The following is a 15,147-nucleotide window of genomic DNA, read 5'->3' as shown; positions in this document are numbered from 1 at the left end:
GTGTTTATATAAGAAAGCAACAAATTAAGTTTTAGAGAAAAGTGCAGATGGAAGATGTAAAAGAGACACTATTCTTAATCGAGGTTAATACTACGTCACACTGGTTAACCCATTTGGATTATTTAGTTACTAGGATTCTTCCCTCTTCCACCCCACAATTGATGGTTGTGGGGTTGAGAGCAGGGGAATGTGTAGGTATTGACACTGAATAGAAAAGAAGACAGAGGGAGGATGGATTTTCTGAAGCTTGTCACTTAAAGGTCAAATATAGGAGATAATGCTGTAATAAAGGTAACGCATCAAGGGGAGAGGGTGTGTTCGTGTACCCCTATTTTGCACCCCTCTTGAGGCAAAAATATAACGTTCCTTTTATAGTTACCATCTACAGAACCCTGGTACATTGACTGGCATAATGCCACAGATGTCTCAAGTTTTGAGGGAGCGTGCAATTGGCATGCTGACTGCAGGAAGGTCCACCACAGCTGTTGCCAGATAATTGAATGCTCTACCATAAGCAGCCTCCAACATCGTTTTAGAGAATTTGGCAGTACGTCCAACCGGCCTCACAACTGCAGACCATGTAAATGGTGTTGTGTGGGTGAGCGGTTTGCTGATGTTAACGTTGTGAACAGAGTGGCCCATTTTATCGATGGCAATTTGAATGCACAGAGATACCGTGACGAGATCTTGAGGCCCAATGTCGTGCAATTCATCCGCCACCATCACCTCATGTTTCAGCATGATAATGCACGCCTGATGTCGCAAGGATCTGCACACAATTCCTGGAAGCCGAAAATGTCCCAGTTCTTCCATGGCCTGCATACTCAACAGACATTGTCACCCATTGAGCATGTTTGAGATGCTCTGGATCGACGTGTACGAGAACGTGTTCCAGTTCCCGCCAATATCCAGGAACCTAGCACAGCCATTGTAGAGGAGTGGGACAACATTCCACAGGCCACAATCAACAGCCTGATCAACTCTATGCGAAGGAGATGCTGTGCTGCATGAGGAAAATTGTTGTCACCAGATACTGACTGGTTTTCTGATCCAATCCCCTACTTAATTTTTTTAAAGGTATATGTGACCAACTGATGCATATCTATATTCTCAGTCATGTGAAATCCATAGATTAGGGCCTAATGCATTTATTTAAATTGAAGAGAACTGGGTGATCTCGCTCTCCGAGGCCGACGTGAGAAGGGTCTTTAATCAGGTCAACACCCGCAAGGCCGCGTGCCCCGACGGTATTCCAGGGCGCGTTCTCAGAGCATGCGCAGAACAGCTGGCAGGCATATTCAGGGTAAATTTCAACCTCTCCTTGTCCCAGTCTGTAAGCCCCACATTTTAAGATGACCACAATCATTCCTGTTTCTAAGAACTCTAAGGCTTTATGCCACAATGAATACCCCCTTGTAGCACTCACTTCTTTATTCATGAAGTGCTTTGACAGGCTGGTTATGGCACACATTAACTCCACCATCCCAGCCACCCTAGACCCACTCCAATTTGCATACCGCCCCAACAGATGAATAGATGACGCAATCTCAATTACTCTCCACACTGCCCTCACCCACCTAGATAAGAGGAATACTTAAGTGAGAATGCTGTTCATTGACTACAGAATTGTCCCCTCCAAGCTCGTCACCAAGCTTAGGTCTCTGGGTCTGAACACCTCCCTCTGCAACTGGATCCTGGAATTCCTGATGGGCCGACCCCAGGTGGTGAGGGTAGGCAACATCACCTCCGCCACGCTGACCCTTAACACAGGGACCCCACAGGGGTTAGTGCTTAGTCCCCTCCTGTGCTGTTCACCCACGACTGTGTGGCCACGCACGACTCCAACACCATTATCAAGTTCGCTGACGACACGACTGTGGTAGGCCTGATCACCGGCAACAATGAGTCAGCCTACAGGGAGGAGGCCATTGACCTGGCAGTGTGGTGCCAGAGCAAGAACCCCTCCCACAACATCAGCAAGACCAAGGAGCTGATCGTGGACTACAGGAAACTGGGGGGCAAGCACACCCCCATCCATATCGACGTGGAGCAGGTAGACAGCTTCTAGTTCCTCTGTGTCCAAATCACTAAAGACTTAAAATGGTCCAAACACACTCACAGTAGTGAAGAAGGGGCGACAGTGCCTCTTCCCCCTCAGGAGGTTGAAAAAGTTTGGCATGGCCTCTTAAATCCTCAAATGGTTCTACAGCTGTGCCATTGAGAGCATATTGACTGGCTGCATCACTGTTTGGTATGGCAATAGCACCGCCCTCGATTGCATGGCGCAACAGAGGGTTGTGTGGACAGCCCAGTACATCACTGGGGCCGGGCTCCCTGCCATCCAGGACCTTTATATCAGGCAGTGTGAAAAGAAGGCCTGGAAAATAGACTATTTTCTCTGCTGCTGCACGGCAAGAGGTACCGGTGCATCAAGTCTGACACCAACAGGCTCTTGAACAGCTTCAAGCAATACGACTGATAAGTAGCTAACACAATAGCTACACTGACTATCTGAGTTAACCATGTATCTTTATTTACCTTTTATTTCAATCTTTGTACTGTCTCTATGCACATTCACAGGGTCCTACACACTCACACACACTGTCACTCCAACACACACACACACACACACACACACTCAATCCATCATTTTCTCACTCGCACATACATTTGTACTGACTCTACACACCTACACACCCACTCACCTGCAAGCTACTGCTACTCTGTTTATCTTATACCCTGTTGCCTCATCCCCTTATCCCTATACATACAGTGAGGGGAAAAAAGTATTTGATCCCCTGCTGATTTTGTATGTTTGCCCACTGACAAAGAAATGATCAGTGTATAATTTTAATGGTAGGTTTATTTGAACAGTGAGAGACAGAATAACGACAAAAAAATCCAGAAAGGCGCATGTCAAAAATGTTATAAATTGATTTGCATTTTCATGAGGGAAATAAGTATTTGACCCCTCTGCAAAACATGACTTAGGTCAGACGTTTCTTGTAGTTTCCACCAGGTTTGCACACATCTCAGGAGGGATTTTGTCCCACTCCTCTTTGCAGATCTTCTCCAAGTCATTAAGGTTTCGAGGCTGACGTTTGGCAACTCGAACCTTCAGCTCCCTCCACAGATTTTCTATGGGATTAAGGTCTTAATGAGCAGAAAATATTTGGAGGGAGCTGAAAGTCCGTATTGCCCAGCGACAGCCCCGAAACCTGAAGGATCTGGAGAAGGTCTGTATGGAGGAGTGGGCCAAAATCCCTGCTGCAGTATGTGCAAACCTGGTCAAGACCTACAGGAAACGTATGATCTCTGTAATTGCAAACAAAGGTTTCTGTACCAAATATTAAGTTCTGCTTTTCTGATGTATCAAATACCTATGTCATGCAATAAAATGCAAATTAATTACTTACAAATCATACAATGTGATTTTCTGGATTTTTGTTTTAGATTCCGTCTCTCACATTTGGAGTGTACCTAAGATAAAAATTACAGACCTCTACATGCTTTGTAAGTAGGAAAACCTGCAAAATCGGCAGTGTATCAAATACTTGTTCTCCCCACTGTATCTGTATTCCCAGTCATGTGAAATTCATAGATTAGGGCTCAATTAATTTATTTCAATTGACTGATTTCTTTATATGAACTAACTCAGTAAAATATTTTAAATTGTTCTTTGTTGTGTTTATATTTTTGTTTAGTATAAAAGGAGGAAGACCATAGCATGTCAGTCCTTGGTATAAAATGGGGTTGAGCAACACTGTTCTATGATCACTGTAATGCTTTGGCGTTCATCCACCCGGTTCCTCTCACCCACCATTATGACCGCTGAAACAATAGGACCCCTATGAAAGCCATTGACACCCCAAATTCACATTAACATTTTATACAGAACCTGTATGACAGTATTTTCTTAACATTTTAAAATAAATGCAGCTGGAAAGAATGGCACTAAGCCCTGGATCCTGTTGCTGTGTAGTTAGGAGTCACAAGCACCTGCAAGTGGTACGTCACATTGAAATTGAACATGAAGCAATTGAAACGACTCCCCCACCAAATGTCCTCCCACAAATAGATGTCATGCTCTGTTTGAGATTTTGAGAGTTTTTACCTTATTTCTACCTTATTTTTGCATGACTTCATTGCCCTTCCTTCCTTTTCTCCCTTCCTTTTCTCCCTTTTTTTCTCAGAATCACTTGCTCCTTCCAGCTTCTCCCTCTCTCTCGCTCCAGGACTGTCGTTGTTCCGATCCTGAGACACCCATCTCTGAAGCTGCCAACAGAGTTCTCTCCCTCTTTCTTAACCCCCACCACCTCTCTCTCTCTCCTCCCTGCTCCCTCCTTCCCTCTGTCCACCTGACTGACGGCCTGTTTGCCTTTGCAGACGGAAACAGCGAGCGAGGGGAAAAGGACGCCAGTAAGATCACCACTTACCCCCCGGGGGCGGTGCATTTCGACTGCGAGATGAGAGCTGTGCAGGTTAGCTGCGGCTTCCACCATTCAGGTAGGTCCCCCGGCCACTTCCTATCACTCACTTCCTGCTTCCTCTTTGATCTATTCTTCAGTGGTGTTTGATCACAAGAGGAAACATTTGTTTTGAGGAGAGTCTTCTGGCCACATATCAAATAGCCACAGGTCATAAAGGTCTTTCAATAAAAACAGTTAAAGGAATGTACCCTTCGCTAAGCTCCGTCCCCTTGGTTACTGTTGCTACCTCGGTCAACATTTTCCTGGGTAGCTCAATCAAACTACTGGAGAAAACCCCTCACGAGGATATCAAACTGAGTTTTTAATACACAATGTAATTAAACACAGACTAATCCTTGCTAATCAGGAGACTCTTGGGACTGTCAAAACAATTCCTCTCAAGTCATATCCTGCTATTGACAGCAGATGAGAGTTGTATTCATAATATAGCTAACATAGCTAGCTAACATAAAGTGCCTTCAGAAAGTATTCACACCACTTGATCTTTTCCACTTTTTGTTGTGTTACAGCCTGAATTTAAAATAGATTAAATTGAGTTTCTGGCCTACACACAATACCCCATAATATCAAAGTGGAATTATGTTTTTTTGAAGTGTTTGCAAATTAATGAAAAGCTGAAATGTCTTGACTCAGTAAGTATTCAACCCCTTTATGGAAGCTCAGTTGGTAGAGCATGGCGCTTGCAACGCCATGGTTGTGGGTTCGTTTCGTTCATTTCCCACGGGGGGCCAGTATGAAAATGTATGCACTCACTAACTGTAAGTCGCTCTGGATAAGAGCGTCTGCTAAATGACTAAAATGTAAAATGTAAATGGCAAGCCTAAATAAGTTTGAGAGTACAAATTAGCTTAACCAGTCACATGGGAAATTGCATGGACTCACTGTGTGCAATAATGTGTGCAATAATAGTGTTATTTTTTGGGGGAATGACTACCTCATCTCTGTACCCCACACATCTGTAATGTCCCTCAGTCGAGCAATGCATTTCAAACACAGTTTCAACCACAAAGACCAGGGAGATTTTCCAATGCCTCACAATGAAGGGCATTGGCAGATGGGTAAAAATTCAAATAAAAGCAGACATTGAATATCCCTTTGAGCATGGTGAAGTTACATTTTGGATGGTGTATCAATACACCCAGTCACTACAAAGATACAGATTTCCTTCCTAACTCAGTTGCCGGAGAGGAAGGAAACTGCTCAGGGATTTCTCAAAATGGTGACTTTAAACAGGTAAACAGTTAAAGCATTTAATGGCAGTGATAGGAGAAAACGGAGGATGGATCAACAACATTGTAGTTACCCCACAATACTAACCAAAATGACAGAGTGAAAAGAAGGAAGCCTGTACAGAATAATAATATTCCAAAACATGCATCCTTTTGCAACAAGGCACTAAAATAATACTGCAAAAAATTTGGCAAAGCAATTCACTTTTTGTCCTAAATACAAAGTGTTATTTGGTATTTTATTAGGAACCCCATTAGCTGTTGCAAAAGCAGCAGCTACTCTTCCTGGGGTTCACACACAACATGAAACATGACATAATACATAACATGAATAGATACAGAACATTAATACATTTTTTTTTTAAAGGCACACGTAGCCTACATATCAATACATACACACAAACTATCTAGGTCAAATAGGGGAGAGGCGTTGTGCCGTGAGGTGTTGCTTTATCTGTTGCTTTATCTGTTTTTTGAAACAAGGTTTGCTGTTTATTTGTGCAATATGAGATGGAACGGAGTTCCATACTGTAATGGCTCTATATACAGGTGAAGTCGGAAGTTTACATACACCTTAGCCAAATATATTTAAACTCAGTTTTTCACAATTCCTGACTTTAATCCTAGTAAGAATTCCCTGTCTTAGGTCAGTTAGGATCACCACTTTGTTTTAAGAATGTGAAATGTCAGAAAAATAGTTGAGAGAATTATTTATTTCAGCTTTTATTTCTTTCATCACATTCCCAGTGGGTCAGTAGTTTACATACACTCAATTAGTATTTGATAGCATTACCTTTTAAATTGTTTAACTTGGGTCAAACGTTTCGGGTAGCCTTCCACAAGCTTCCCACAATAAGTTGAGGGAATTTTGGCCTATTCCACCTGACAGAGCTGGTGTAACTGAGTCAGGTTTGTAGGCCTCCTTGCTCGCACACACTTTTTCAGTTCTGCCTACACATTTTCTATAGGATTGAGGGCAGGGCTTTGTGATGGCCACTCCAATACCTTGACTTTGTTGTACATAAGCCATTTTGCCACAACTTTGGAAGTATGCTTGGGGTCATTGTCCATTTGGAAGACCCATTGCAACCAAGCTTTAACTTCCTGACTGATGTCTTGAGATGTTGCTTCAATATATCCTCATAATTTCCCTTCCTCATGATGCCAGCTATTTTGTGAAGTGCACCAGTCCCTCCTGCAGCAAAGCACCCCCACAGCATGATGCTACCACCCCCGTGTTTCACGGTTGGGATGGTGTTCTTCGGCTTGCAAGGTACCCCCTTTTTCCTCCAAACATAACGATGGTCATTATGGCCAAACAGTTCTATTTTTGTTTCATCAGACCAGAGGACATTTCTCCAAAAAGTACGACCTTTTTCCCCATGTGCAGTTGCAAACCGTAGTCTGGCTTTTTTATGGCGGTTTTGGAGCAGTGGCTTCTTCCTTGCTGAGCGGCCTTTCAGGTTATGTCGATATAGGACTTGTTTTACTGTGGATATAGATACTTTTGTACCTGTTTCCTCCAGCATTTTCACAAGGTCCTTTGCTGTTGTTCTGGGATTGATTTGCACTTTTCGCAACCAAAGTACGTTCATCTCTAGGAGACAGAACGCATCTCCTTCCTGAGCGGTATGACAGCTGCGTGGACCCATGGTGGTTATACTTGCGTACTATTGTTTGTACCGATGAACTTGGTACCTTCAGGCGTTTGGAAATTGCTCCCAATGATGAACCAGACTTACAAAACATTTTTCTGAGGTCTTGGCTGATTTCTTTTGATTTTCCCATGATGTCAAGCAAAGAGGCACTGAGTTTGAAGGTAGGCCTTGAAATACATCCACAGGTACACCTCCAATTGACGCCAATTAGCCTATCAGAAGCTTCTAAAGCCATGATATCATTTTCTGGAATTTTCCAAGCTGTTTAAAGGCTCAGTCAACTTAGTGTATGTAAACTTCTGACTCACTTGAATTGTGATACAGTGAATTATAAGTTAAATCATCTGTCTGTAAACAATTGTTGGAAAAATTACATGTGACACACGAAGTAGATGTCCTAACCGACTTGCCAAAACTATAGTTTGTTAACAATACATTTGTGGAGTAGTTGAAAAACGAGTTTTAATGACTCCAACCTAAGTGTATGTAAACTTCCGACTTCAACTGTAGATAGCTCTGAATCCACAATATGGCAGAGGTTGAAATGCCATAACACATACATTTTTTCAACATCAGGTTATGGTCAATAATATCAAAGGCTGCACTGAAATCTAACAGTACAGCTCCCACAATCTTCTTATCAATTTATTTCAACCAATCTTCAGTAATTAGTGTCAGTGCAGTACATGTTTTTTATTTATTTTTATTTAACCTTTATTTAACTAGGCAAGTCAGTTAAGAACAAATTCTTATTTACAATGACGGCCTACACCGGCCAAACCCGGACGACGCTGGGCCAATTTTGCGCCGCCCTATGGGACTCCCAATCACAGCCGTTTGTGATACAGCCTGGATTCGAACCAGGGAGTCTGTAGTGACGCCTCAAGCACTGAGAATGCAGTGCCTTAGACCGCTGTGCCACTCGGGAGCCCAAGGATTATGTCAATATAGGACTCGTTTTACTGTGGATATAGATAATTTTGTACCTGTTGCCTCCAGCATCTTCACAAGGTCCTTTGCTCTTGTTCTGGGATTGATGTTGAGTGCCCTTCTCTATAAGTATGCTGAAAGTCTGTTGTTAATTTTACAGAGAAATAGCATTGTATTTGGTCAAACACCATTTTTTTCATTAGTTTGCTAAGAGCTGGCAGCAAGCTTATAGGTCTGCTGTTAGAACCAGTCAAGGCAAAGAGGACAAAGACTTTTCTCTAGGCTCAGATTAAAGATATGACAGATAGGAGTGGCTATAGAATCAGCTGCCATCCTCAGTAGCTTTCCATCTAAGTTGTCAATGCCAGGAGATCTATAACAATAATTTTTCCACCTCTCCCACACTAATTTTACAAAATTCAAACTTGCAATGCTTTCTTTCATTATTTGTTTTTTTATGCATGTGTACGATGGCTCACTGTTCTTTGTTGACATTTCATGCCGAAGTTTGCCAACTTTGCCAATTAAGTAATCATTAAATGATGAATAAGCCATCTGATTCGATTAAAGATGGAGTTAAATTTGTCTTTCTGCCCATAATTTCATAAAAAGTACTCCAGTTTTTTTTCCCAGCATTCTTTATATAATTGATATTGGCTTCATAATAAAGTTACTTATTTTTTGTTGAGTTTAGTCACATAATTTCTCAATTTGCAGTAAGTCAGCGAGTCAGATGTGCAGCCAGACTTATTAGACACTCCTTTTGCCCCATCTCTTTCAACCATACAGCTTTTCAATTCCTCATCAATCCATGGAGCCTTAACAGTTCTAACAGTCAGTTTCTTAACAGGTGCATGTTTATCAATAATTGGAAGAAGCAATTTCATAAATTCATCAACTGCAGCGTCTGGATGCTCCTTATTAATCACATCATACCAACAAATATTTTTAACATCATCAACATAAGAGTCACAACAAAATCGTTTGTATGATCTCTTATACACTATTTTAGGCCCAGCTGTTGGAACTTTGGCTTTCCTGGATATCACTGCATCCAATGGGTATGGATACAGCTTTAGAACAAAGTTCTACAGTATTAGTAAAGATGTGATCATTACATGTGGATGATCTTGTTCCTGTAGTGTTTGTAAACACCCTGGTAGGAACCAGATTACAGGCACTGGTTACAGTAAGAAGCTTCCTCTTGAGCGGACAGCTTGACGAAAACGAGTCAATATTCAGGTCCGCAAGAAAGTAGACCTCTCTGTTTAAATCACGTAGACTATCAAGCATTTCACACACATTATTTAGATTCTGACTGTTCACACTTAGTGGCCTATAGCAACACCCTAAAATAAAAGGCTTTTGATGTGCCAAGTGAACCTGCAACCACAACACTTCAATAACACTTGACATAAGATCTTCTCTAAGCATTACAGGGAAATGGCTCTGAAAATATATATATATATATATATATATATATATATATATACATATATACATATATATATATACATACATACATACATACATACATACATACATACATACATACATACATACATACATACATACATACATACATACATACATACATACATACATACATACATACATACAGTGGGGAGAACAAGTATTTGATACACTGCCGATTTTGCAGGTTTTCCTACTTACAAAGCATGTAGAGGTCTGTAATTTTTATCATAGCTACACTTCAACTGTGAGAGACGGAATCTAAAACAAAAATCCAGAAAATCACATTGTATGATTTTTAAGTAAATCATTTGCATTTTATTGCATGACATAAGTATTTGATCACCTACCAACCAGTAAGAATTCCGGCTCTCACAGACCTGTTAGTTTTTCTTTAAGAAGCCCTCCTGTTCTCCACTCATTACCTGTATTAACTGCACCTGTTTGAACTCCTTACCTGTATAAAAGACACCTGTCCACACACTCAATCAAACAGACTCCAACCTCTCCACAATGGCCAAGACAAGAGAGCTGTGTAAGGACATCAGGGATAAAATTGTAGACCCGCACAAGGCTGGGATGGTGTTCTTGGGGTTGTACTCATCCTTCTTCTTCTCCAAACACGGCGAGTGGAGTTTAGACCAAAAAGCTATATTTTTGTCTCATCAGACCACATGACCTTCTCCCATTCCTCCTCTGGATCATCCAGATGGCCATTGGCAAACTTTAGACGGGCCTGGACATGCGCTGGCTTGAGCAGGGGGACCTTGCGTGTGCTGCAGGATTTTAATCCATGACGGCGTAGTGTGTTACTAATGGTTTTCTTTGAGACTGTGGTCCCAGCTCTCTTCAGGTCATTGACCAGGTCCTGCTGTGTAGTTCTGGGCTGATCCCTCACCTTCCTCATGATCATTGATGCCCCACGAGGTGAGATCTTGCATGGCGCCCCAGACCGAGGGTGATTGACTGTCATCTTGAACTTCTTCCATTTTCTAATAATTGCGCCAACAGTTGTTGCCTTCTCACCAAGCTGCTTGCCTATTGTCCTGTAGCCCATCCCAGCCTTGTGCAGGTCTACAATTTTATCCCTGATGTCCTTACACAGCTCTCTGGTCTTGGCCATTGTGGAGAGGTTGGAGTCTGTTTGATTGAGTGTGTGGACAGGTGTCTTTTATACAGGTAACGAGTTCAAACAGGTGCAGTTAATACAGGTAATGAGTGGAGAACAGGAAGGCTTCTTAAAGAAAAAACTAACAGGTCTGTGAGAGCCGGAATTCTTACTGGTTGGTAGGTGATCAAATACTTATGTCATGCAATAAAATGCAAATGAATTACTTAAAAATCATAGAATGTGATTTTCTGGATTTTTGTTTTAGATTCCGTCTCTCACAGTTGAAGTGTACCTATGATAAAAATTACAGACCTCTACATGCTTTGTAAGTAGGTAAACCTGCAAAATCGGCAGTGTATCAAATACTTGTTCTCCCCACTGTGTGTGTGTGTGTGTGTGTGTGTGTGTGTGTGTGTGTATATATATATATATATATATATATATAAATTATTTCTTCTTCTGGCGCACAGCTTCAGGATAGTCCTCGTTGAGGAAGATATATACGTTCCTCTCAAGTTCTTGGCTTTTTCCAGAACAGCTACCTTGTCCTTGAACCTCAGGAACGACCACTATCGGCCTGAGCCTGTCACCTGGGCTGGTGGTGGGTTTTCCAGTCCTGTGGGCGCGCTCCACCTCAATCTTCCTGTGGTGCATCTTCAATTTCTCAGAGATCATTTCCCTGACTTTGTCCTCCTGGGGCAAATCTAAATCCACAGTACCACTCTCCATATTTTTAAGCATAGTGGTGGCTGCATCATGTTATGGGTATGCTTGTAATCATTAAGGACTGGGGAGTTTTTTAGGATAAAAAAAGAAACAGAATGGAGCTAAGCACAGGCAAGATCCTAGAGGAAAACCTGGTTCAGTCTGCTTTCCACAAGACACTTGGAGATGAATTCACCTTTCAGCAGGACAACAACCTAAAACACAAGGTCAAATCTACACTGGAGTTGCTTACCAAGAAGACAGTGAATGTTCCTGAGTGGCCGAGTTAGTTTTAACTTAAATTTACTTGAAATTCTATAGCAAGACCTGAACATTGTGTTCTAGCAATGATCAACAACCAATTTGACAGAGCTTGAAGTATTTTGAAAAGAATAATGGGCAAATGTTGCACAGTCCAATTGTGGAAAGCTTTTAGAGACTTACCCAGAAAGACTCACAGATGTAATTGCTGCCAAAGGTGCCTTTACTAACACGACTCAGGATATGACCCAGATGCAGACACAGGAGACGGAAGGTTCAATATACAGAGTAGTTTATTAAAACCACAGGAGGCAGGCAAAGGGCAAGTTGAGGGCAGTCAGAGGTTCGTAACCAGGTCTGAGTTTGATAGGTACAGGGTGGCAGGCTGGCTTGGGGTCAGGGCAGGCAGAATAGGTCGGAACCGGAAAGCGGAGACAGGACTTTAAGACAGGTTTAATCCTTGATACATGAAAAGTGGGATAACTGGAGGTGGTGTTGAGAAGAGCAGACCGGGCTGTCTTCCAGGTATGGCGACAGCGGCGGACGAACATCTGGGCTGAGGATATGCTGACCTCTTCCTCTTGCTCAGGGAAGAGCGGGGGCTGATATCCCATCGGACACTCAAAAGGCGAGAGACCAGTGGCTGAGCAGGGAAGGATGTTGCAGGCGTATTCCACCCACACGAGTTGCTGGCTCCAGGTGGTGGGGTTGGTGGAGACAAGGCAATGAAGAGTCATATCCAGGTCCTGATTGGCTCGCTCCGACTGGCCGTTAGACTGGGGGTGAAACCCGGAGGATAGGCTGGCTGACGATCCAATGAGTGTGCAGAACACCTTCTAGAACTGGGACGAGAACTGAGGACTACGGTCGGAGACCATGTCCACCGGAAGTCCATGGATCCGGAAGACGTGCTGCACCATGAGCTGGGCCGTCTCCTTGGCTGAGGGTGGCTTGGGGGGGGAAATTAAATGGGCGGCTTTGAAAAACCTGTCCATTAGATGGAGGTAGAACAGTGACAGAGTCCAGGGATATATGCAACCAGGGCCGGTGAGGGACAGGAAGTGGTTGAAGGAGGCCAGCCGGAGCATGCCGAGTAGTCTTATTCTGAACACAGACAGTGCAGGCGGCGACAAACACGGAGACGTCAGGAACCATGGTGTGCCACCAAAAGCGTTGTCACACAAAGGCCAGGGTTCGATGGGAACCAGGGTGGCAGGCAAGCCTTGAGGAATGAGCCCATTCCAGGACCGGGGAGCGGGCAGCATCTGGGACAAACATCCAGTTAGCCAGCCAGCCCCCCCCCCCCCCGGGGGCCTGCTTCTCTATTCCCCATATGAGTGCAGCGCCAGACACGAGGTAGGAAGGATAGTCTCGGGGTCTGAGGGTGTAGCAGCGGGGCTATAGCGGCGTGAAAGCGCATCCGGCTTAACATTCTTGGACCCCGGGCGGTAGGAGATGGTAAAGTTGAACTGAGTGAAAAGCAGGGCCCAACGAGCTTGCCTGGAGTTGAGACGCTTGGCGGTGCGGAGATTTTTGTATTTATTAGGGATCCTCTGCCAAGGCAGCAGCTACTCTTCCTGGGGCCCAAACATATTAAAGCACTTACATGACATATAAAACAAAATATAAAACAGTACATCATATGACATTATTACACCACTACCTATCTACAATACAAAATGTTTAATACCACCATACATCAATATCACAATGTGTGCGTATGCATGTGTCAATACCCTTGTGTGTCTCTTCACAGTCCCCGTTGATCCATAAGGTGTATTTTTACCAGTTTTTTAAAAATCTGATTCTACTGCTTGAATCAGTTACCTGATGTGGAATATAGTTCTGTGTAGTCATGGCTCTATGTAGTACTGTGCGCCTCCCATAATCTGTTCTTGACTTGGGGACTGTGAAGAGACCTCTGGTGGCATGTCTTGTGGGGTATGCATGGGTGTCAGCTTGTCAACACCTCTTACAAAAACAAGCAGTGATGAAGTCAATCTCTCTTCCACTCTGAGCCAGGAGAGACTGACATGCATGTCATTAATTTTAGCTCTCCGTGTACTTTTAAGGGCCAGCCGTGGTGCCCTGTTCTGAGCCAACTGCAATTTTCCCAAGTCCCTCTTTGTGGCACCTGACCACACTACTGAACAGTAGTCTAGGTGCGACAAAACTAGGGCCTGTAGGATCTGCCTTTTTGATAGTGTTGTTAAGAAGGTAGAGCAGCTCTTCATTATGGACATACTTCTCCCCATCTTAACTACTGTTGTATCAATATGCTTTGACCATGACAGTCTCCTATCGAGGGTTACTCCAAGCAGTTTAGTCACCTCAACTTGCTCAATTTCCACATTATTCATTACGAGATGTAGTTGTGGCATGTCGTTAGTAAAGATCGAAAAAAGCAAGGGGCCTAGACAGCTGCCCTGGGGAATTCCTGATTCTACCTGGATTATGTTTGAGAGGCTTCCATTAAAGAACACCCTCTGTGTTCTGTTAGACAAGTAACTCTTTATCCACATTATAGCAGGGGGTGTAAAGCAATAACACATACGTTTTTCCAGCAGCAGACTATGATAGATAATGTCAAAAGCCGCACTGAAGTCTAACAAAACAGCCCCCACAATCTTTTTATCATTAATTTCTCTCAGCCAATCATCAGTAATTTGTGTAAGTGCTGTGCTTGTTGAATGTCCTTCTCTGTAAGGATGCTGAAAGTTTGTTGTCAATTTGTTTACAGTAAAATGGCATTGTATCTGGTCAAACACAATTATTTCCAGAAGTTTACTAAGGGTTGGTTACAGGCTAATTGGTTGGCTATTTGAGCCAGTAAAGGGGACTTTACTATTCTTAGGTAGCTGAATGACTTTTACTTTCCTCCAAGCCCGGGGGCACACACATTCTAGTTGGCTTAAATTGAAAATATGTCAAATAGGAGTGGCAATATCGTCCGCTATTATCCTCAGCAATTTTCCATCCAAGTTGTCAGACCACGGTGGCTTGTCATTGTTAATAAACAACAATAATTTTTTCACTTCTTTCACATTCACTTTACAAATTTGTCAGATATACTTGGATGTGTAGTGTCAGCAATTGTTGCTGGCATGTCATGCCTAAGTTTGCTAATCTTGCCAATGAAAAAATATTAAAGTACGTGTCAATATCAGTTGATTTTGTGATGAATGACGATCTGATTCAATGAATGATGGAGCAGAGTTAGCCCTTTTTCCCAACATTTCATTTAAGGTGCTCCAAAGCTTTTTACTATCATTCTTTGTCATTTAACCTTG

The 15,147-nt window shown here is 42.9% G+C and overlaps 1 protein-coding gene across 2 annotated transcripts in view; it reads left to right on the top strand.

Annotated features, from left to right (window-relative positions):
• Positions 1 to 15,147, top strand: part of mycbp2 (MYC binding protein 2) — a 318,384-nt gene that overhangs the window by 124,635 nt on the left and 178,602 nt on the right. For both annotated transcript variants that reach the window (XM_041843995.2, XM_041843996.2), the window contains exon 19: positions 4,387 to 4,506. In XM_041843995.2, the coding sequence (XP_041699929.1) occupies positions 4,387 to 4,506 (120 nt within the window). The remainder of the gene's footprint in view (positions 1 to 4,386; positions 4,507 to 15,147) is intronic.

The sequence above is a fragment of the Coregonus clupeaformis genome, chromosome 23 (genome assembly GCF_020615455.1).
Source record: "Coregonus clupeaformis isolate EN_2021a chromosome 23, ASM2061545v1, whole genome shotgun sequence".
NCBI lineage: Eukaryota > Metazoa > Chordata > Actinopteri > Salmoniformes > Salmonidae > Coregonus > Coregonus clupeaformis.
This window is presented reverse-complemented; position numbering and strand designations above follow the sequence as displayed.